At 41.2% G+C, this 23,098-nt stretch overlaps 2 protein-coding genes across 7 annotated transcripts; one reads left to right on the top strand and one right to left on the bottom strand.

Annotated features, from left to right (window-relative positions):
- The first annotated feature begins 1,919 nt into the window (after positions 1-1,919).
- LOC103064756 (acyl-CoA synthetase medium chain family member 3) lies at positions 1,920-14,344 on the top strand. Of its 3 annotated transcripts, XM_088148098.1 has the most exons (15): positions 2,080-2,094; positions 3,028-3,329; positions 4,085-4,365; positions 4,766-4,976; positions 6,110-6,317; positions 7,007-7,150; positions 7,792-7,948; positions 8,984-9,063; positions 9,768-9,891; positions 10,248-10,328; positions 11,060-11,161; positions 11,951-12,078; positions 12,175-12,274; positions 13,162-13,281; positions 14,207-14,344. In XM_088148098.1, the coding sequence occupies exons 3-15, from the start codon at positions 4,144-4,146 to the stop codon at positions 14,291-14,293; spliced, it is 1,764 nt and encodes a 587-aa protein (XP_088004224.1). In that variant the 5' UTR covers positions 2,080-2,094; positions 3,028-3,329; positions 4,085-4,143; the 3' UTR covers positions 14,294-14,344. The 3 variants fall into 3 exon arrangements, with proteins under 3 accessions (XP_025020398.1, XP_088004224.1, XP_088004223.1); XM_025164630.2 differs by lacking the exon at positions 3,028-3,329 and having other exon boundaries at positions 1,920-2,094; XM_088148097.1 differs by lacking the exon at positions 2,080-2,094 and having other exon boundaries at positions 2,120-3,329.
- A 1,812-nt stretch (positions 14,345-16,156) lies between these two features.
- ERI2 (ERI1 exoribonuclease family member 2) lies at positions 16,157-23,029 on the bottom strand. 4 transcript variants are annotated; one of them, XM_007424978.4, is made up of 9 exons: positions 22,952-23,029; positions 21,562-21,632; positions 21,393-21,470; positions 20,679-20,806; positions 19,941-20,088; positions 19,261-19,361; positions 18,325-18,406; positions 17,836-17,924; positions 16,157-17,693 (listed from the first exon to the last, which is right to left on the bottom strand). In XM_007424978.4, exons 1-9 carry the CDS (start codon positions 22,972-22,974, stop codon positions 16,407-16,409), a joined length of 2,007 nt encoding a protein of 668 aa, XP_007425040.2. In that variant the 5' UTR covers positions 22,975-23,029; the 3' UTR covers positions 16,157-16,406. The 4 variants fall into 4 exon arrangements, with proteins under 4 accessions (XP_007425040.2, XP_088004222.1, XP_088004221.1 ...); XM_088148096.1 differs by having other exon boundaries at positions 21,562-21,628; positions 22,952-23,003; XM_088148095.1 differs by having other exon boundaries at positions 21,393-21,628; positions 22,952-23,011.
- Between the last annotated feature and the right edge of the window lie 69 nt (positions 23,030-23,098).

The raw sequence follows: 23,098 nt of genomic DNA, 5'->3' as shown, positions 1-23,098 counted from the left end.
CTCAGTAACTCAATGGGACTGTGGAGGATAACACTGGAAGTCAACTCAAGACAGCTCACACAAGTGGCCATCAAGTGCAGCATATACCAAGGGGATGCTCTGTCCTCACTGCTGCTCTGCAGAGGCTTGAGCCCCCTTAGCCAGATAATCCCAAGGACTGGATACAGATACAAGTTCAAGAGTGGAACTACCATCAGCCACCTCCTCTACATGGATGACATCAAGATGTATGCTAAGAGTGAACGAGACATCGACTCGCTGATCCACCTGACATGGATCTACAGTGAGGACACTGGGATGTCATTCGGATGGGAGAAGTGTGGCCGGATGGTAGTAGAGAGAGGGAAGGTAGTTAAGACTGATGGGGTGGAACTACCAGCGGGCCACATAGCAGACATACAGACCAGCTACAAGTATCTTGGTATCCCACAGTCACATGGGAATGATGATGGGGAGACAAAGAAGAGAGCAACATCCAAGTACCACCACAGGTCCTGAAGAGCCAGCTCAATGGGAAGAACAAGATCCACGCCATCAACACGTACGCCCTGCCAGTCTTCAGATACCCTGCCAGTATAGTATGCTGGCCAAAGGAGGACATGGAGGCTGCCGATGTGGAGACCTGGAAGCTCCTCACAATGTATGGAGGTTTCCACCCCAAGTCCACCCCCCAGAGACTGTACACCAGCAGGAAAAAGGAGGGTAGAGTCCGATGAGTGTCAAAGCCACTGTCCTGGATGGAACCCAGAGCATCCAGGAGGATGGCAAGGTGGCACCCAAAGATGAGCTGCTGAGGGAATGCCTGAGGCAGCAGCAGACATGGGAGGACGTTCAAGCAGAGGAAGTGCCATGGCAAGACAAGACCCTGCATAGGATGTACCATCGACAGATAGCTGAAGTAGCCGACATTGGGAAATCCTACCAGTGAACCAGTGGCTGGAAAGGGCTGGACTAAAAAGTAGAGAACCTCCCAACAACTCTGGGTGGCTGACCATGAAAAAGTAAAACAAAAGCAAAAGATAAAACACTCAAAAACTTTTTGAAAATCAAAAGCCCTGGAAGGAAATGTTGCAGGGATGGGGAGAGTCGGGGGTGGTGGTGGTGATGCTTCCACTGAGGGTCTCTTGGCCTGTCCTCATGGATCCTCCCTCTCCCCCAGCTTCATCTTCTTCCAGATGTTTTCCCCCTCCAATATGCCCTGCCTACAGGGACCGTATTTTCTTGGAAAAAATAAAGGACCAACCTGAAAAAGGGGCAAATCTGAAAGAGATTCATCAGGATAAAAATGTTTAATTGTTTATGTTGATAACTTTGCTTTACAAAGGAACATTCAAGAGCCAAACCAAGAAGAACTTTACAAAAATGCATATTCAGATTAAAAATATCTAAAAAGTATAAAAAGCTATACAGTTAGAAGCAAGTATTTTTTTAAATTTATATTTATTGAGAATGTTACATACGATAAAAGTCACAGTTAAAGAAAAAGAGAGAAAAGAAAGAAAAAAGGAAGAAAAATGTGCAAGAAAAGGGAAAAAAAAGAAATTCAAGTGAAATATAAGTGACTTCCGACCTTCTCTCCAAGAGATAATTAGAATCTTATCATTCTCCCTCCCTCTTAGATGAAGCAGCAAGTATTAAAAAGGATTTCTGCCATCAGACTGTGCAGTTAGGGGTCCCATTTGTACGGTAAAAATTAAAGGACCCAAAAGAAGGTTTTGAAAAAGAAAGACATCTAAAGGACAGCTTTCTGGAATAAAGAACTGGCCTTTATAATAAAGGATGGATGGCCACTGTAGTCATGCCCCCAACCTTCTTCTCAAAGTTGCATGACCCCGTTGGCCCCTCTCCTGCAACTTCTCTTCTCCTCCCAGCCGGGGCCGGGGGAAGGTTGCAAATTGCTTCTGCAGCTCAAAGATGCTGGACCCAGTTTTTCCCCTGCAGCAAAAATGCCTGTGTGGGTGTGACGTACTATGTCCTTTACCCTTATCGTTATGAAAAACCACGTCCCTCTCAGAGCGGTTGCAAGAGGCCTAAGAGAGGGCATTGGCATCGTGACCGCGTTGCAGGCTTCCAGTGAGCTTTGCTTGGGCTGGCGTAAGTTTTTCGCCGGGTTTCTCTCTTACTTGGGTGGGATTAGCTTCCTGCAGCTCTGATAGAGAGGTGAGGGCTAAAGGCAGCTTGTTTTCCAATAATTCAGAAGAGGGCATTCTTTAAAAAAAAAAAAAAATCAGAATCCGAATGACAGGTCCGTGTCTGATTTCCAAGGAGGCGAGAGAACCCTAAATCCAGCTCTATTTCCTTTTCAGAATGATTATGATTCCATTTTTCGTATGCATTTTATGCTCACGGCTCTGTGGGGTAGATCAGGCTGAGAAATGCTGAGCAGGTAAAGGCCGCTCCATGAACATATGGCTGGAAAGAGATCTGAACCCAGCTCCTCTCTTTCCAGATACACTAACTACACCGCCCTCTTTAAAAACACAGGTCAGAGAGATGGAAGTAGCTTTTTTGGGCTGGGGGTTGGACAGCTGTTAAGAAGAAAGCTGGTTTCCAAAATGGCCATTTAACATTCTGCCTTTTCACTTGACCCCTTTCAGCAAATCTTACCTTTTTAATGAAAAATGCCTTCATCAATTAAGTATCATACGCCGTGGTGCACTCAGAATTTCTGAGATTGTCTGTAGCAGGTCCATTTCCAGTTAATTATTCTGATACTCTGAAGTTATAAACAGTCAAATATTTAAGTTTGCTTTCCGGAATGGATTTCTGGAGCCTTTCCCTCCTCCCTGCCTGCTCCAAAAAGAACTGGAATGGTTCCTAATTCTGTTCAGATTCCTTTGGGCTTGAAGCTGAAATAGACACATCATTAGACCAGAATTTTCCCAAAAGCTTGCAAACATTAGACATGTTTCTTGTATGGGAATGATACTAAGATGTCCTGTGAGTCAAATCCTATTGCACTGACTTACTTCTGGATTTTGGAGTAGGGAAATTGTTACCCCGTTCAAAGGGGTAATCTTTGACTAGGTTGGATGCCCAAGAACATCAGGAATTGCAGATTGGTTGAATGATAAACTGTCCCACCAACTCACAGCAAGATCCTCCAAGGGGCTCCTATAGTCCAGTCATTTTATTGTGGCACACTGGCTGGATCATCTTTAGACGAGTTCACCAGTCGCCGTTGTGGCTTACAAGGGGTTAGAGCTCCCTGCCAAGTAGCACATTCCTCACCCAGCATTGCTGCATCCAACTTGGCACAACGTTCGGTTGCTGTTTCGTCTCCTACGTTACGATGCCAAGAGAACTTCGCCTGGATTAATTATGTTCAGGTACAACTGCCAGTGTTTTCATCAACCAATTCCCACACCATTTCTTTTCATATGGGGAGTAATGGGGGGGGGGGGGGGAAAGGAGCGTGAGGTTTAGGCAGCTCTCTTACAGAACTGGATCGCACCCTATCTTTTGCAAGAGAGTAATCCACAAGGTTAGGCATAGCTACAAGATCACTGCTCACAGGTACTTAAATCAGAGCTTTAATAGCAGTTGTTCTTTGCTGCGAAGGAATCTGGATTGCACAATACAAAAATCAGGGCTGAGATTGACAAGTTAATTGAGACGTGGGGTGCAAAGAGAAACATTAATTCTGTAGATGTTGGACTACAAGTCCTGTTATCCCTGAATTTGCCATCTGAGGCTGATGGAAGTGTGGGCTGTTGACAACAGGAGGTTCCCAATTTCTACATAATTACAGTGAAGTATGGACAGTGTAATCCTGTAACCTCCATACTATTTAAGCAAGCTAATAGCCATGCTTGCATGCATGCAATTTCTTCCTCCTCCTCCTCCTCCTCCTCCTCCTCCTCCTCCTTGCAATCATTGCTGGCACTAAGGTTTTTTTTTTAAAGAATGTTGAAGTTCTCAGTGTGAAGAAACCATGGAGCCTTGCTACTCTCGTTGGGAGTTAGGGTGGAGTACAAAATAAGAATATTAATTAAAAGTAGAAACATAAACCTAAAGGAAATGAAGTCTTGCCCTGCCCTAGAAACACTATGAATGATCAGAATATTTCCATTCTACATTTCAGGTAGGTGGTGGTTCACAGAAAACAGACTGCATCTCTCCGAAGAACCTCTGGAAGGAAACATGGCTTGTATTCCTTTGACAATAATGTGGAAGGTTCCAGCTGCTAGGATTCTGCAGTCTCCCTGCCTAGTTTCTTCCAGATGCTTCAGCAAAGGCAAAACAGCATTGATTGCTCAGAATTTTACAGACTACAAATCCGTTTGTGAACAATATAAGCCAGAGGTGCCAGAATTCTTCAATTTTGCCAAAGATGTGGTGGACAGCTGGGCTGAGTCAGAAAAGGTATTATTTTCTTCCATCTTTTACACGTTTGGTCATCTTTAATGGACCTTGTGTGATGGGTGAATATTCCATGTCAACAATGAGCATAGAGCTGCCATTTCACTGCTCCCTCCTGGCTTGCAATCCACCCCCCTCCAGTCTGCTTCCTTGGACTTCCCCACCTTGCAAACCCCATTCCCCTCCGTACTACGGTTGGGTTTGTACATGGTACTAAACTCGGGGATTAAGTATCAGGCCTGATCCAGCCTGCACCTGCTGATCTCCTCTCAACTCTTCCTGCCCCAAAAGTCAGCATCCAAGCTGGTGCATGTATCTGCCACCCAGCGTTAGCCCTGTGCAGAATGCTGCAGTTACACTCCGGATTTGAGCAGATCCACTCATGGCTGACTTATTTCCCCAGGAAGGGAGGCGGGCCCTCAACCCTGCCCTTTGGTGGGTCAGTGAGCAAGGAGCCCAAATGAAGTGGAGTTTTGTGGAGTTGGCCCTGAAATCCAAAAAGGCAGCCGTGGTTCTGTCCGAGCAAGGTGGCCTGCAGAAAGGAGACCGAGTGGTAGTGATTCTCCCACGGATTCCCGAATGGTGGCTCCTGAACCTGGCTTGTATCCGAACAGGTTAGAAGTAACAACATCCATCCACCAGCCTGAGTTTTGGCAGAATGAAGGGATGGATAATTCTAGACATGCAACCAGAACCTGTCCTTTCCCATGCTCCAGTTGTGGTTGGGTTATACATTATACATATATATTTTTATGTGTGTGTGTGTGTGTGAACACATACACACATATAAATATATAAATATATATTTGTATATATGTGTGTGTGTGTGTGTGTGTGTGTATATATATATATATATATATATGTTTGTGTGTGTGTACACATACACACACACATTTACATAATATAAATGTATGTAAATACATTTAAAATGGGTGAAATACTTTGATAGTTAGGATATACCCACGAATATATAGGTTATATAATAAGACTATATAAACCATCTTTTTATGGCCAATGTTTTCTAGATCCCATTGTCTTATGCCCATTTCTGGAGGGAGTTCTGTCTCTCTGGGCCCTTAATGGACCTTAATGTTCATCTCACAGAGATGTTGGTACAGGAAACACTAAATAATCATCATAACAGTAGTGTTACATATTCCTCAAATGTTCCACGTTTGCTTTTAAAAAGCAAATACTATTTACAAGATTTTCATTTCCTTATTTCTTAGTTATTAAGGTTCTTCTTTCGCTTTCATCCTAACAAGAATATTATGAAATATGCTAGGCTAGGAAGGGGAAGGGGAAGGGGAAGGGAAATAGGGAAATAGGGAAGAAGGGAAGGGAAGTATTTACTTGGCCTGAATGCCCATCCAAAGCATTTTTTGCCTCTGCACCACATCTGGATGCTTCTTGATAAAATCTTCATAGTAGTGGAGCTTGAATTCCTTCATCGTAGCAGAGCAGGAAGGGAAGGGAAGGGAAGGGAAGGGAAGGGAAGGGAAGGGAAGGGAAGGGAAGGGAAGGGAAGGTCTCCCTATACCTCTTTGTCACTGACCAGGTCTCCCCCCTCCCCCCCTGCTGTTCTTCTCCTTTGACTACAATGTTCCTCTAGGACATTTTGCCTCTCCAGCCCTTTCACGTTCAGGGATGGAGGCGCTGATTCTCCTGGAAGTGCCCAGTGTTTGAACGCCTGAAGCGATGAGAGGCTCACATACTGTTAGGTTCCCTAATTCGTTCTCTCTGTTAGGAACCGTGCTGATTCCTGGAACAACACAGCTGACAGCAAAAGACCTTCACCACCGCTTAGAGGCCTCCAAAGCCAAATGTGTCATCACTGACCCTGCCCTGGCTCCTGTGGTGGACGTGGTGGCTTCCAAATGCCCGTTCCTGGAGCTCAAGTTAATTGTGTCCAAGGAACCCAGGGAAGGCTGGCTAAGCTTCAGCAATTTATTGGAGTAAGTAGTCAGGTTGGCGAAACGGGAGCATTCATTTAAGAGAATGGTTCTGCAATGCAGGGAGGAGTAACTTCTTGCTTAGTCAAACACCGGGCGTATCATTTGGGGACAGGGTCAATGTGGGAGAGCAGTACTGCACACATGGGCAGGGCTGGATTGAAGAGGAAGTTTCAGGGACTTTTAAAATGCAATATGCTTGTCTTAGGGCATAAATTATGTTTTACATGTGTTTCTCTTTTCCCATCTCAGAAAGGCTAAAAACTGGCACTATTCATTTCTAGCAAACCTGTCCTTGAGAAATCTGTGTAACTCCCACCTTGATGATGTTCCAGAAGTTTTTAAGAACTTGGCTGTTCATTCAAGCCTTGGAGTAGGGTGGTTATGGACCCCTGGTTAGTTGGTTGATGTGCAGAAACTTACATTCTTCTTTTTACTGTTTTCCCAGTTTCAAGTGTAAGCCACCCAGAGTCGATCTGGAGTCAGGCAGCCTTTAAATCTAATTAAACTAAACTAAAAAATTGATTGAAAAACAAAGAGTTTGGCTGAGTGGACTAGGGAAACAATAAAGGATTGGAAATGCAGGATGGATGGGGAATCCATTTTCTGTATTTGCATCCCTATGATAATTATTCGCATCAAGAAGAGTTACCTTTTGAAGTTATGGTAGACTCATGTACACTGTTCTACAGGCTTGCGTCCCCTGAGCACACTTGTGCGGCCACAAAAAGCAGTGATCCAATGGCTATATATTTCACCAGTGGTACAACAGGAGCTCCAAAAATGACCGAACATTCCCACGCTAGTCATGGAATTGGACTTGGCTTCAATGGAAGGTAGGGAACAGTTTGTGGGTTGCTGTATATTTTCCCCCAACTGATGTACTGTAGGTCTATTTGTCAAATTGTCCTAAACCATGATGTGATTCATCTGGTTTTGGCATGCTATGTTATGTGAACTCAGACCTTCTAGCTTCTAAAACGAACCATGACTTAAAACAACCCATGTTCTCAACAGGTTCTTACAGAAATATTTGCCCATCTTGAAAAATCAAGTATTTGTATTTTCCAACTATCTCAATCATGATTTATCAATTATCTATAAATTCAAACCTCACCACAAAATGCAGTGGGTCTCACTTATGATCTGTAGATTAATTCCAAACTGCCATGATATTGAGGTTTAGGAATTAGCAAATTGTGGCTTGTAAGAGGCCGGTAACTCCTCATTACAGCCTCCCTTGCTTCTGAAAAATGTAACATCATTTGCTTCTGAACTGTGATCTGAAAGGAAAGTAGAGTTGAATAAGGTTCATCAGCTTCTTTTATAATTAGGCATCATATTCCAATTAGATACCTCACACCAGATATTTTAGATCTTACTCACAATATCCTGGGAGTTTTATATATCTTAGCAAATAACAGTAAATGCTCTCCCCTTCATAGGTGATATTTTAATGTACTTTCCTATTATTTAGGTATTGGCTTGATTTGACTCCCTTAGACATGATTTGGAATACTTCAGACACTGGTTGGGCAAAATCAGCATGGAGTAGTGTTTTTGCCCCATGGAGCCAAGGAGCAGGTGTATTTGTGCACAATGCACCACGCTTTGATCCTAAACTAGTTCTTGAAGTAAGTGTCAAGTATATTAATATTTACCTGTCAGAGATTCATAATACCAGGTACACAAGCAAAGCAGTAGGCTGTGAACTCATTTCTAACCATTTTTTATTGGCTTCCTTAACCATGTTTGGTGTGGCTTGCCATGGGCTGGTTGCACCTTCTGCTAGGTTTGTATGGAGGCAATTGTGCAGTCAGCCACATGGTGAACAGTTTCAAAGACTGCTAGGTTAATACGGTTGTGCACCCCTACAGGTCTGCTAGAATACCATCCTTTTAAACCTGTTAGCACAAGACAGACTAACAAACCATTTTGGATACTTGAGGAAGTCAACGCCCCTTTAGAAATCTTTATGCCACAGGATTCTGTTGTGAATTAAGTCTTAATTCTACCTTGAACCCAGTGTCTGAGTTGTATCATATCAGACTGCAGACTTTGTAACATCTTTATTTCCAATAATTTTTGGTTATCTGTTATGACAAGCTGGTAGCTTTGAAGAGATCAGACTGTGATCATAGCAACCCAGCTAAGATGTTTTTGGCATACACGGGCCATTTGGTTATATTTTTCAAAGTTTTTATGTCCAGTTTGTTATTGAGAAATGTAATCTATAATCAATATGTAGGTATTTTTAAAGTGCAATGAAAATTGATGGTGATATTAAAGTTGCATAAAACCATCAGTCAGTAATCAGCTTGACATATCTACATTCCATGTCTTTCTTTCTTGTCCTACTGAATCACAAATAAATATGCATGTATACGCTGGTGATATTGCAGTAATCTAACCTATAATATTTATTTATTTAGTACTATTAGTGGCCACTCCAATCTGCTTTGGGCATTGTACAATAGTTCAAAATAGAATACAATTTTCTGGAAAAATTAAATACTAAGGACACTCAAATGTGGTGGTCACCCCAACAAAGCTACAAGCCAAAAGCTCATGTTTTAATTTGGTTCTTGAAAGCAAGGAGGGTTGGGGCTACCCATGCTTTCAAGAATATGGCATTCCATGAAATGTCTTCATCTTTTCTAATTATTTAGATGTTGTCCAAGTTTCCTATAACAACTTTCTGTTCTGCGCCGACTGCTTATCGGATGCTAGTCCAACACAACTTAAAGAGGTAAAGTGGTAATTACAATTTGTAAAGTTAAGGTGTTTCAATATTGATTCCTTTAAACCATGATTAGATGATTGGAAACAAGCTCCAAGGAAGCCTCAGCTGGGTTCACATATCCCATTAAGCCATATTGTGGTTGGTTTGCATTTGGCTGAATGCCAACATGTGATCCCAGCTCTGCAGTTTATAAACCATGACTTATGGCTTAGTATTCTACAAATCAGGTGACTAGGATAGGTTCACCAAGCTATGGCCTAGGACAAGATGTGATTCAACTAAGTGGGCTGTTGGCAAGAACTGGAGCGCACACCCAATGGATAGTGTTGCTGCCCAGCTGATCTTAGTCTGTTATAGTCTTCTCTGATCAAGAGGAGCTAATGGCCAGCACGCTATAAGCAGAAACCTTCTAAGCCTAGTGAACTCTCTACTGTACTAGCCAGACACTTCTTTTAAAGACAAATGCTGTATGTGTATTTTCATTTAAAAACCCAGATTTTAGGAGAGGGGGGATAATGTTTCCTCAAATTTCAGGTCCATGTGACATCCTAATTTACAGCAGCTTCAAAACAATGTTTGCTTTTCCTAGCCAATTCATGCCTACCTTTGCAAAAACTAGAGCCAACTCAACAAGTTGACTGTTTTAAATACAATAGCTAACCTTTAAACACGGTGTCTTTCCTTCTCTGCTATCTTTCATTTATCCCAAGTTATAAATTCCAGAACCTCAAACACTGTGTAAGTGCTGGGGAACCCATCAATCCTGAAGTGATGGAGCAGTGGAAGGCAGAAACTGGGCTGGACATCTATGAAGGTTATGGGCAGACAGAAACTGTAAGCTGAGCTGTTTTATCAATGGAGGACAGTATTTTAAAAGCCTTGAATGCTCTTTGGGTAGAAAGATGGGATGTTGGTTAAAATCATCACCATCTTTCATGCCTTAACCTACCAAAAAAAAAAAAGAGGAAGTAACATCCCATTACAAATCTAACATCTCTGATGGTACTAGGTGGAAAGGGTTGACCCATGAATTGTTTAAGAAATTGTGTTCCCTGTATGCGATTGGGGGTTTTTGGGGTTCTTCCTACTGCCTCCTCATTAATAGATATCCTAGACAGTAAACAAATATTCCCCCATCCCACCTGAAAGGTTACTACAGAATTTGCTTTATTTTCCATTACTGGAATTAGGTGCTGGTTTGTGGAACTTTCAAGGACATGAAAATCAAACCAGGCTCTATGGGGAAACCATCACCAGTCTATGATACTCAGGTACTATTATCTATTAATAGCTCCAGGAAAAGAGGGGGGGAGGAATTAGATAAGGCTGAGTCTACTTTTATCTTTCTCCTGTCCCTATTGTTCGTACATTTGCTTCTTTCTGGGCCAATATACACATAAAGGTGCAGGAGGCTGTAAATCAAGATATGTAACAATAGACATGGAGTCTCATATAAAGGAGGTCCCTTTCTAAAGCATGACATCTAACCCTGCAATTTACCATTGAGATCTTATCTGTTCTCCAGAATTTTGCATGCTGCCCCATTCATGTGAAGGACAGCAGAACATCCACATTGATATTCCTTTAAACAGGATTACAAACCCTCATGTGGTGCAGTTAAAGTCTTGTGCTGAATTATTACATGAGGAAAGCAAAAGACTAAACAAAGGGAAATACATTTAAGGAGCAGATTGTTTCAGCTCAACTCAAAAAAGCATTAACACAATTGTAGATTAGTAGCCTCCTGTTAGATTACAAAAGAATTCACATGAATCAGGAGTGTCTTATGTGGAATCAGGCCATTCATTCACTGAATCAAGATTTATGGGACATCCAGGATCTTAGGAATGGGTCTTAGTTTTACCTAAAGATACCAAAAATTGAATGTTGGAGTTATTGAAGACCAACAATGGGCTTAAATCTTCAGATGGAGTTTGTTCCACTTCCCCAAGCTCATCCTCTCTGTGTAGTTTTTTAATAAATTTTGCTATTCGTATTTTAGATAATCGATGAAAATGGTAACATTTTACCTCCTGGGAAAGAAGGAGACATTGCTCTCCGAATCAAACCAACAAGGCCATTTTGCCTTTTCACTCAATACACAGTAAGTATTTATTGACCATGGGCAAATCAGAAAAAGGAAACTGTTAAGTCATTTGAGAGTGACTTGTTTCCAGAACAGTGGGAATATTAGACCAACAGTGGAGGAATACTTCCTCCATCCCTACTGTTGTGGAAGAGATGTCCCACTATGGCTAGCATAAATACAAGCAGGATCTTGGAAGAGAAATTTCCACCAGCCTTCTAGAGCAGGGTTCCTCAACCTCAGCAACTTTCAGATGGGTGGACTTCAACTCCCAGAATTCCCCACCCATCTCAAAGTTGTTGAGGTTGAGGAACCCTGTTCTAAAGCATACTGTATGCATTATATCAGTGGTCCCTGTGGCAACCAGACTAAACTCTTAACACAAGGCTGTTCTGATGACACCATTTTGCCTTCTCTGGATTACTTGTTTTGGAAGAGAGTCCTGCCTAACTATTCAGAAGTTCCCTTCTTGCCGTTTGGATGTTTCCCAGTTCAACAAAAATGAATCAACTCACTTCCTCAGTATTTCTTGTAGCAGTCTCATCTTCTTTATAATAAAGAAGCCAGAACAAATTGACTTTAGTGCTGGACAGTGACTTCAGACAATTCATAAAATATTTACCCAACCATGAATTTTGGAACTGCGTACTCTTAGATATGGTAAATGCATAATATGAGTATTTATCAACCACTGTTATCAACCATCATTAAAGTATGTGGTCTCATTTGAAACAGTTATCTGTACTTGCACCACTGTCTAGTGTTGACAGATTCATGTCATTTCTACATGCTTGCTCACGTATCCAGGATGATCTAGAAAGAACAGCTTCAACCGTTCGTGGGGACTTCTACATCACTGGAGACCGAGGAATTCAAGATGATGATGGTTACATCTGGTTCATAGGGAGAGGAGATGATGTCATCAATTCTTCCGGGTAATGTTAATTCACACGCGCCCCAACCGTACAACATTTTCCTTGTAAGTGTTCACCACAGGCCAAGTAGATTAAACTTTTCCTTTTGTTTCAAAGATATCGCATTGGGCCATTTGAAGTGGAGAACGCTTTGATAGAACATGACGCGGTAGTTGAAGCAGCGGTAGTTAGCAGTCCAGACCCTACCCGAGGAGAGGTAAAGAAAGTTGAACTCATGCAACTGAACTGTGTGTTGCAGTGGGGGATTCTGCAGTCTAAAAGTTTGCAGAATCTTTCAAACAGGTGAAGCTCAGCTATTGAGATACTAAGGTAAGGTTGATTCCTGATCACCAGTGCTCCTTTGTGCTCAGAAACTCCATCTTAGGCAAAGTTATTCTTCAGCCACATCAAAGTTCATCTTTAAACAAGCCATTAGTTTAATACTAATGCAATGGTGTTTTGCACCATGAACTGTGCATGTGAATGCCTGGATTCATGCAACATGCTAAGATGGAAAGTAGTGTATTTTTTTTTTGTGGCTCAGCATGTTACACGAATCCAGCTGTTTGCAAACTCTCGTCTGTAGCCTACTATCTTGTGTGAACACACTATTTCTAATTTATTTAATAAATCATGGTTAACAGGCAATAGCTTAATGTATTGTGTGACCACAGCTTGGGTGTATGCTCACCTATCTGGTTCTGATCTTTTGATCTCAGCAACTGGAATTTTTTCAGTGTTCCTTATTAAGATTTGCCGACAAATAACCTGAATGCCTTATCAAAGCACAAAAATGGCCCCTTTCAGAATTCTCTTAATCTCTGCAGAAGATCTAGATTGAAAGCAGAAATCAAAACAGTGTAGGCTTCAGTGTTTATAGGTTCTTTTTAGATTTCTGCAGGTAAACATCTATAAAAAAAGAAACATTCTCCAGAATTTTTTTTGAAGTTCAAGCTTTTAACGTTGGAAGGTACAAGCTACGATGCCCAAGACACTTAATTTGGTGACTTTCAGCTACTGCAGTACCATTAGAAATTCCTAGTTTTATAATCTGCCCAAGTTTTTCAACATTTCATCCTCTTGATCAAATTTCTTACGTTCAAGGTTGTGAAAGCCTTTGTAGTTTTGGCACCTGAATACACTTCCCATGACCCAGAAGCACTGATTAAGGAGCTACAGGACTATGTCAAGATGGTCACTGCCCCCTACAAATATCCTAGAAAGGTAAGCTGTGATTTGGCCATGTGACACCCCCTTTACCTTCCTATCTTGGCTTCTTGCCTGGAATTTCTTCGATTTTTAAAAAATCTTAGTAATGTCAGCCTTATAGCAGAGTCTGAAGGTGTGTTTCCCTGGCATTAAAATATTATTTTATTTACTCTCTCCCTTTTTCTCTTTCCTACCTCCACTGTGTCTGTTCTTAAGCTATTAGGCTTAAGGGGAAGGGATCTGTCAAATCTCTTCGTGAAGCATATATGGATAACGCCATATAGACCATATTTCAACCAATTACAGGAATTCCACAACACTTCCCTGCATTGGTAACAATTAAAAAAAATATGCTAGGATCTTTAGGGAATTTTTCAGTCCCTCTGAAATCTCTAGAGCAGGCATAGAAGAAACCTGGATACTTTAGAAGGGCCAAGAGCGATCAGCACAGCTCAGCTGTTATTGTAGCTTCTTTGGTAGGTAGCAATGGCTCAGTTTAAAGTCATGCTAAATTATAATAATGACAGATTGACAAGTGTTTGATAGATGAACTGAGATGTTCACTCTTTTGCTCTGCTTATTTAATGTTGAATGCAAATAAATAAATAAAAGCTTCCAAACAGCCTGAAAACAGGGCTCGGCTATAACTTGGAAACTAGAACATGGCCTAATGCAAGCCATGTTTTCAAGCTGTTTCTTCGCTTTGGTTAGTATAAATTAAGGTTTAGGGTATTATCTGAGTGGTGTACAAGTTAGGAACATGGTGGTTATTTTAACAGATGCAAGCAAATGCCAGTTATCCCAGGAGAAAAGCTGAATCATATGTATTTGTTCTTGTTTCAACTCTGCACAATCTTGCAACCTCTGAATTTATTCCAGCCTTACGTACCAACATGTCCTTCCCCTTTTGCCAGCCCTCATTTCTGTTCTTGCCCAATAGATGGAGTTTGTTCCACATTTGCCAAAGACAATCAGTGGGAAAATCAGAAGAAACGAATTGCGCAAGAAAGAATGGGGACAAGCATAGAATTCTTTGTCTGTTTACTTTCTGAGCAATCATTCCAGGAATAAAAGCGTGTTGCGTTACTCTCCAAATTTAGAAATTGAGTCCTGCAAAATTTGCAGATGCAATCCCTCCGTTGGCTGTTTATCAAACTATCTCTTCAGTGCTGACTTATTAGCAGTTGAACTTTCCCTCCCCACCCCTTCGTATAAAACCCTAACACAGCTGGCCAGGTTAAGCAAAGAAAGATGTAATTCTGATTCCAGATGTCGATTTGTATTCAGAAAGAACACAGTGTACCCTGGAGAAAGACCCAAAGTGGTATCTTTCACAGTCCAGAAGTTAACAGCATCATAAACCTACGGGGAGCCGCGTGACCAAGCCAGATATGTAAACAGTGCATTAATCAGTGCATTCTTTCTAATCCCTAAAGAACAAAACTTGATTCGGCAGCACAGAGACATCTTGACCAGCTCAATTAACCAATGATAGTGCAAGTTTCCAAAGCCAGGTTACTGAAAAATTAGAACGGCAATTTGTTACAGTAGAAGATATAGCTTCCCACCTCCAGTCCCCTTCTTCCGGAAACCAATTAAGCCACTTTACATACACCTAATCTGGTTTAAGCCATCTGTGAGTTACTCTGCTGTCCCCATGCTCCTAAATGATAAACGGGCCTTTAAAAAGATCAGCATTGTACTTTTTACAAAATACTACAGCGCTCCCCATGCTTATTTTGGCCACGGTCAGCCTGGGCTAGGAAGCCCTGCCCATCCTAAAATACACACACGTGCACCTCCAGTTGCAGCTTGTAACCCAGCCTCTTTTATGAGTGCTGTTGTATTAGGTTGATTGCAAGGGTGAAATGAATGATGATTAAACAGGTAAACCTGATCACAAAAGCATCTTCAAGCAATGGGCTTTCTTGAACGAGTGATTCCAGACTTGTGGAAATAAAGGTTAAGGTTGTTCATTTTTTAAAATCGCTTGGGTAAAAATTAGGCCATATTAAACTTTGTCTATATGTTGAAAGAGGTGGGATCTAACATGTTTCAGAGGAGTGCGATTGTGCCCTTAATCATTTATTTATAGAATTAAGCAGCTCATGACCGATGACCATACTTGAGCATGCGGATCTCCACATGCAAATATAGTCCCTTTGGGGTTCATAGGTTGAACATGGCTGTCTTTCAAGCATAGCTTTTAATATTGTTGCACATATCTTTTTCATAGTTGCCCAACAAGCTGTGAAAGTCAAGCCATCAACAGAAAAAAGCATGGATTTAATTTTAACTGCAGGCATTTCAGCTTACCGAATCCCAAATTAAAATAATTTCATCAGTGAGAACATACCACTCCCTTATCTTTTGGATGCTGAAAGCATAACCTCCATTGTATATTTTATAGCCCAGGCAGTGTTCACACCATAATCAGTGCCAGCTCCTTCTGAATTCCAGAAGGAAGATGTATGTGTCATTCTGTTCACTGGATCTCCATGACCTTCTTACTGTGCAGTGCTTCAGATACAATTTGGAAGAGGCACTTCACAATACCCTGGAATGTGAAAGCAGCACCTGTCTGTGACTCATCAAAGCAGCTGCATCATTTTCTGGAATCTCATGGCTGTTATGCTATAGAAATTTGGGGCAGTTAAAAAGCAAACTGAATACAATCCCAAAGTTTTTCTTTGCGGGATGTGCTGTATTAAAACTGACAAACTTCACTTTAGTTTTTTTTGGGGGCGGGGGGAAAGAGTTCATTTTATTTCACTTCTCAGAATCAATAATAATTTTAAAAGAAAATTTAAAATCATGATACAAGTTTTACATGTCAGTTCTTTAAAAAGCAATTGCTCAGCAGCCAGGCTCACTGATTTAATATGTAGACAACATAATTAAAAATAAAATAAAAATCAGACTTCTGAGCCTAGAACATAGAGGAGAAAGTACACACTGAGGAGACAAGACAATTTGTTATATTGCATTCAGATGAGGCCAGATGCTAAATGCACACATAGCATCGGTGATGCTTCTGCCCGGCAGCTCCACATGATTACACTTTGTAGAAAACAAAGCTAACTCAACTTGTGAAGGTGCAGTAAACCATTTCCCCAGTAAAGAGCAGAAGAAGTATTGGCCTACGTTCTCATGGAGGGCCGGAGACCCAGGCACTTTGGCTTAACGTTTCCCAGGGAGGCGCACCGTGTTCTCAAAGGCTTTAAGCCAACAGCCCCTGAAGCCGAAGTAGGAAGAGCAACTTTCTCCTTTAAAAGCGAATGTTCCCATCGAAAATAGCTGCAGCCCTTTCTGTTCCCTTCACGTTTCCTAACTGGACAGCTATAAAATGCTTTGCCCTGATTAGGGCCACCATTTGAAACATTTAGCTTTCTAGCTCTTCGACCACATTGGCACAGTGGAGGGGTCATTCTCCCGGTTTCTGCTGCCCTTAAAGATTGGTTGAAATTGCTGGAAGAACTCAAAGGAGCAGGTGAGACGCCGCACGGATTCACCTTGGGCAGCAGGAAACTGCCCAACATTGAGCTTCCATCCTCATGTATTCTGAAAGGTGGCTTTTTGGTTGGAGGAAAAGATTTGGGGCTGGAGGGCTTCCTTTTGATGGCTTCAGTTGAACACGCAAGAGGATTTCTATTTGATGGGTCAGTGAAAGAAGCATCTGACATTACAACAGGGAGCTTAAATGTAGAAGCATCTGAAAATTCATTTGGAGCTCTGCCTGCATTATAAATAGTCTTACTTGGACTCTTATATACAACGGATTTTGAGAGCTCCGTGCTCAGAGAAGTGTCTACTACATTTTCAGCTCCCCAATTCATCCCATTCGATTTGTTCCTATCCTCTCTCTCTTCAGTCACTAACGAGCTCTTAGGTGGGGGATTATCCTGTGATGGCAAGGATTCTGAATTTGGGTCATCCTCCCTTTCTGGTATTATTGCTACGTCCTCCCAGTCAGCCAACAAAGATAGACAGTCTGCAGTGGTACTGATGTCTGTCACAGAAATATTGATGGTGGAAAGAGTTGTGGGGACCAAAACTAGCTTTTGATTATGCATTGACGGGTTTGAAATTAGATGCCCGTTGTCTCCCCAACTCTGAAGGCCTGAAGGTTTATTGCAGGGATGCTGAAAATAGCCAAGAGGCCAATGGAGTCTTCCTATGGATGAGGTTAGGTTCTGTTTGTTGCTGCAATGTTCATTGGTCTTTTTGTTATTTCTAGACGCAAGAGGAGTGTCCTCATGCAAGCCTACGTCAACCGTCTCTTGCTGTGGATCTTCCTCTTCCTTTTTGATTTCTGTAGCAACTTCATTTTCACGCGATGCTTTGACAAGATGGTTGATTTCCAAAGGGGAACCATTGGTAGGTTTCTCATCCCAAAATCTGGCAATGGAATTCTTTACAGGAGGTGCCTAAAGATTCCATAAACAAAGGATGTCAACCCCAAAATGGCCTGCGTAGTTTCAGACAAGATCCCAAGTCAAAGCTCTGTCCACAAAGTCTTATTGGGTCAATGTTCATCGGTAACATGTGTCAAGAAGAGAAACCACTAACCTTATCTAACGATTTAGTGATTTTCATTACACACCCATCACGAATCATCTTCCAAGCAAGGCGAGCTGTATTCCGAGAATCATCCAGTCCTTGGGAAAACAGGAGGTATCATTGTTAGTAGATTAAACGTGAAAGGACTAATCAAATTATTTGTTCTTACTGCTCACACTGGCATCCTAAGTTAGACTAATAATACCTATAGCAGTTTCCAGAGCAGTTCCCTCTTCGCCTCCTACTTATTTTCTACAAAGAATGGAAACTCAATTACAGAGCAGGAACTGAGGCAAGAAGATGATCTCAGGTCTAGTTCTTGATTATTTTTAGATATGTCATATAGAAAGATGGTCAGAATGGATTGTATTGGTTAATTTTAACTCACTTCCATGCTCGCAAGTCCTTTTCTGCATAAATACAAGACCTCCCTCCCTGTTTTTCAGAGGTCTCTCACATATATATATATATATATATATATATAAATACTTCACTCACCAGAGTGCTCCCGTCCTTCAAAAGTGATACCCACATCATTCAAAGCACCATTTAAACCTTGTGGCTTCCTAGAGTAAAAGCTCTGAGAAACAATAGATGGAAAAAACCTCATTACATTTGCTGTTCTACTCAGTTAAATATACATTACTGAGGGTTCTTTAGACCAATGTTTTTCAGCCTTGGCAACCTTAAGATGTGTGGACTTCCAGAATTCCCCAGCCAGCGTGGCATACTGGCTGGGGAATTCTGGGAATTGAAGTCCAGACATCTTAACGTTGCTAAGGCTGAGAAACTTTGCCTTAGACAATGCACACAACTTCTCACATGGGTTTTTTTTCCTTAGGAGGATAAAGAAGAACTCCATCATCTCTGAAGAGATCCATATTTGTACCAATAAGCTGGCGTTGTATCATGACATAACAGAGACTTTGCCAAAAATAAAAATCAGTCTGCTGCAATTAGATTATTTCCACCCAAAGCCCACTTGACTTTGCAGAAAACTCTTCTCAAAGTTTGATTTTTTAAATTGTAATTTTATTTACTTCATTTAACGTGTAAGCAGGTAAATTTGGAAGAGGTCTTGGAAGACTCTGCTTAAAAAGGTGGCCAACATTGCAGTAAAATAATTCAGGACCAAGCCTTGGAAGACAATATAAACCATAATCTCTGAGTATTACAAATACTAATAAACAAGCCAACTTTGAGGGGGGAAGAGGGGGAGAGAAGTCAGAAAAAAGAGATGAAACAATATAGTAAGCAACAAAGGAATATACCATTTTTCCTATCAATTTTGTCCCTCTAGTATTAGAAATTCTGAGTAGCTGTAAATTATACCAAGAATACAGTGTATGGACTGCAGTGAAGAAACCCATAATTCTGTTGGCAAAATATGTATATTTTCTTTTCATGATTAATACAGAAGGCAAGTACTCTCACCTTGTATGTTGCCCGTAGGTCAATCCAAGAATTTAAAATATCAGGCTTCCGTAGCTGTTTTCTTTTACATTCATAGTGCAAACAAATTCCCAGGTCCCAGTCTGCATAAGAACAAATATTCATAAACCTTTCCGGTTTCCTTATAATTCCCTCCATGGTTTTTCCCCCTCAGTGTGAAAATCTTCTCTGTGCAACCGTCATGATTTATTGCAAGAGAACAGTTCTTATGACAGGAGTCTAAATTATTCATTCCACTTTTTATGGAGAGTATCTATAGTTCTGTTGCCAGATCATGCAATGCCTACAGGGCAAAAGGGTTTCTGATTCCTTCAATAAAGCTTCTAGTCCTTATGATGGTAAAAGAGCCATGAAAATACGCAGCAGAGAGGGTAAAAGATCCAGGGGGAACGCAGACAGCAGCAGCAGGATTTTCAGAGGCACCATTTGACAGAGTAGAAAAATAGCCAATGTTGGCTGGTCTCAAAAAGCTAAGCAGACCTGGTTAGTATTTGAATAGGAAATTCCAGAGCTGTTGGTGGATTCAAAAGTTAAAAAGCATCATAGAATAACCATTTCCATTTTATTACCAAGGGAACCACAGTCTTAAATCTTCAGCAGGCCCAGAAATGAAGAACAAGCAAACGTTACCATAGATAATGTTGATAAACATTATGAATTACCTGACCATGTAACAAAGGCACATAATTTTTCTTCAGGAGCAGCACAAGCTGAACCAAAACCAATGTTTTTCTCCTTTTGGATCTTTTGAATCCACTTAGAAAATTGGGATAGGCATATATGTAGAGGAACTCCTTCGTCAACTTGATTCTTAATTTAAAAAAAGGAAAAAGATCTTGCTGAAAATATTTAGAACCTAGTTTTAGATTTGGTTTTATCAACACTGATATTGATATTTCTGATTGGCCCATAAAGTCAAGTTCTCCTGACATCATGTAAGAACCAAAATAAAAAAACCTAATACACAAAACAGTGAAAACAACCAATATTTATCCATTTTTACTTTGATTTCCAAGGCTACCCATTGGTGCCTGACTAATATGTATTAGGCCCACCTTAATGAATAAAAATTAGCAGCTAAAAACAGAAAAGGAATTAAAATCATCACTTTAAAAATGAATTAATAAAAATGAAAACTTTTTCGGTCATTTCTATGGCCTTGGAGAATCAAGGAAAAATCATACTGTGATGATGAAAAAAATGGCAGTAGCCAGAAGCAAATTCTTTTGGAAGAGTGTTCATCAAAAGTTAAGTAGAATGAATAATGCTTCAAAACAAACTGAAACAAATAACTTTGAGCACAAATTGAAACTGAATCTATTGAATATATCTTCATTCATTCATTCATTCATTCATTCATTCATTCATTCATTCATCCATCTATATTTATTGAAAAGTACCTGTTTTATTCCAGTTAGCTCAATACAAAATTCAGAGAGAGTTGGATGCTCCTGGGGCTGGATGTACATATGAAATTCTGTCTCAATTTCTCCATTTGAGGTGTTTAAGAGAACTGCTGGAAATTCAACTGTGCCAAAAAGAGAGGGGGGGGGAAGAGAGAGAGAGAGAGAGAGAGAGAGAGAGAGAGAGAGAGAGAGAGAGAGAAAGATCATACTAGTATCACTAATATGTAAATCCCTAGTAAGCCATGAAGTTCACTAATTCACCTCAGGCTAATAATACAGTCTCCATTTAATCTTAGCTTACATCACAGAGCTACCATTGAGACAGCGAAGGTGAAAAGAACCATGTAAGGCACACTGAATTGTCTTTTAAGGAAGAGGAATAAAAATGCAAGTTATTGTGGTTGTACCTTGATTCAAAACCGAGCCAAACATGTCAGCAAGTCTTCAACAGTACCCTCCCAAAGATTTTACAGCCGCTTGAAGATATTTCAGATGGATGCTACATTTGCGCTTCTGTGCATTCCAGAGCACTTTTTGGAGTTGAATCAGAAACACCACACAGCAGCTATTGCTAACTGCAGCCTCCTCCAGCTACGGAATAAACTCCAACAGGCTAACTCTATTTGCATGAACTATGTTCAAGCCTTCTCTTTGTTTTTTTCCAATTCATATGGCAGCAACTATTAAAACAATTAAGGCTTGACTTACTTATTTCTTGATATTTTCGGACATCCTTCCAGCAGGTAGACTCAAAGTCAATAATTATTAAGTAGTCAAACAGCTGCCCTGCAACACCCCAAAAAATCATATGATACTATCTCGTTGCCACAACCTGCAAATAACAACATTTGCTTTGTGAAAAAAGTGGAATACTCACGCAGCTTGGGTTGATTGTAACTTCGGCCACTGGGAGAGGGTTTAGAAACACTTCGAATAATGCCTAGCTGTCTATCAAACAAACATACAAAATCCATTATACAAATTTTACAACATCAAAGCAAAGGCCACATTAGGATGTCATTCAATGCCATTAGTGTTGGTATTTCCCGACCTGGGTAACTCCCAGAATTCTCAGCAATAGCTATGCTGGCTAGGGAATTCTGGGAGTTGGGAATCACTGCATTAGTGCAATGATCACAGTTGCAACTGTGCCATTTAGCATAATAAATAAGAAACACTGATTTCAATTAACTCATTCACCCTTTTCCTATCTCACTCTTTCTGCTTAACTACAAATGTATATTATCCCTATGTTTTAAATGGGTTTTATATATTCTACTTCAAAATAAGAACTTGAGGGGTTGGGTGAACATGTGCACTGGGTGATAGATAAAATGTCAAAGCAAACTGGATTTTTAGAGGCACATCTATGATCTCAAATACGTGAAGCAAGCAGAATAACTAAGGCTAATAATAATTCTTTTGCACTTTAGCTACATAATATAAAAAATAAAAATTAATATACCTTTGTATATTGTTTTACATATTTTTATTGTTTTGTTAAAAAAAATAGTTTTGCCATGCAAGCAGCTTGTAGGTGGCCATTGCCATACTAGTGACTTATAGCATCCTTCAGCCACTGTTGTCATGATCTAAAACCTATAACCATTCTGATATAAAGCCTCAGCAACTGCTGGCTGACACGGTAAGACGTCAGAGCTTGCACAACAGGCTACGTTTAGTTAGGCTCAGGGTTCATTGAGCTGGGTGAACCTAGAAGATGAGGTATTTATTATTTATCTTTATTATTATTAAACTTGTATGTCACCCGATTCTGAACGACTCTGGGTGGCTTAGTTCAGAGTTGCTGAGAGTCAGGCAGCATATAAATATTATTGTTGTTTTTGTTGTTGTAACAAATTGCCCATTGTGAATCACTCCGGTGGGAATGATCCATGGTCGTCAAATGGAGCCAGGATACATCCCATAATAATAACGACGATGTCAGCTTCGGACTTACATGAAGTCTGAAAATGAAAGGTGGGGGGGGAGAAGCAGTTCTGTTCCAGAATACCAACCACTCCATTCCAGCTCTTCCACCCCACCCTCGCTGCATTCACACGTTGCAGCTAACCCTGGTTAGCCGAATCTTGGTTTCCGTGACCCAGTTTTCGAGGTTGGGACACCACGCTCACCCACCAAGACACGTCACGGGCCGGGCTTGCACTACGGCTCGGTCAATCCGGGATCGGGCCCGCTTGCAGCCCCAGCCCAGCGAGGGGCCGAAGCAACCCGGGCCCCGCGCGGAGAGGCCCGGAAGGCCTTACCTGGCCAGCTGCTTCGTCGCCATGGCAACCTCCGCCGCGCGCCCCCCGCGGCGTTCTAATCCCAACCCTCCCGCTCTAGTCGGCGGCCGCCATTTCAAACAGCCCGCCGCGGCGCAGCCCCGCCTCTCCTCGACGTTTTCGGCCGCT

This window comes from Python bivittatus, unplaced genomic scaffold, assembly GCF_059951505.1.
Source record: "Python bivittatus isolate LINGU-HERP-01145 unplaced genomic scaffold, Pbiv_v1 ctg000560_np1212, whole genome shotgun sequence".
Lineage (NCBI taxonomy): Eukaryota > Metazoa > Chordata > Lepidosauria > Squamata > Pythonidae > Python > Python bivittatus.
The sequence above is the reverse complement of the archived record's forward strand: the minus strand, read 5'-3'. Positions and strand labels throughout refer to the sequence as shown.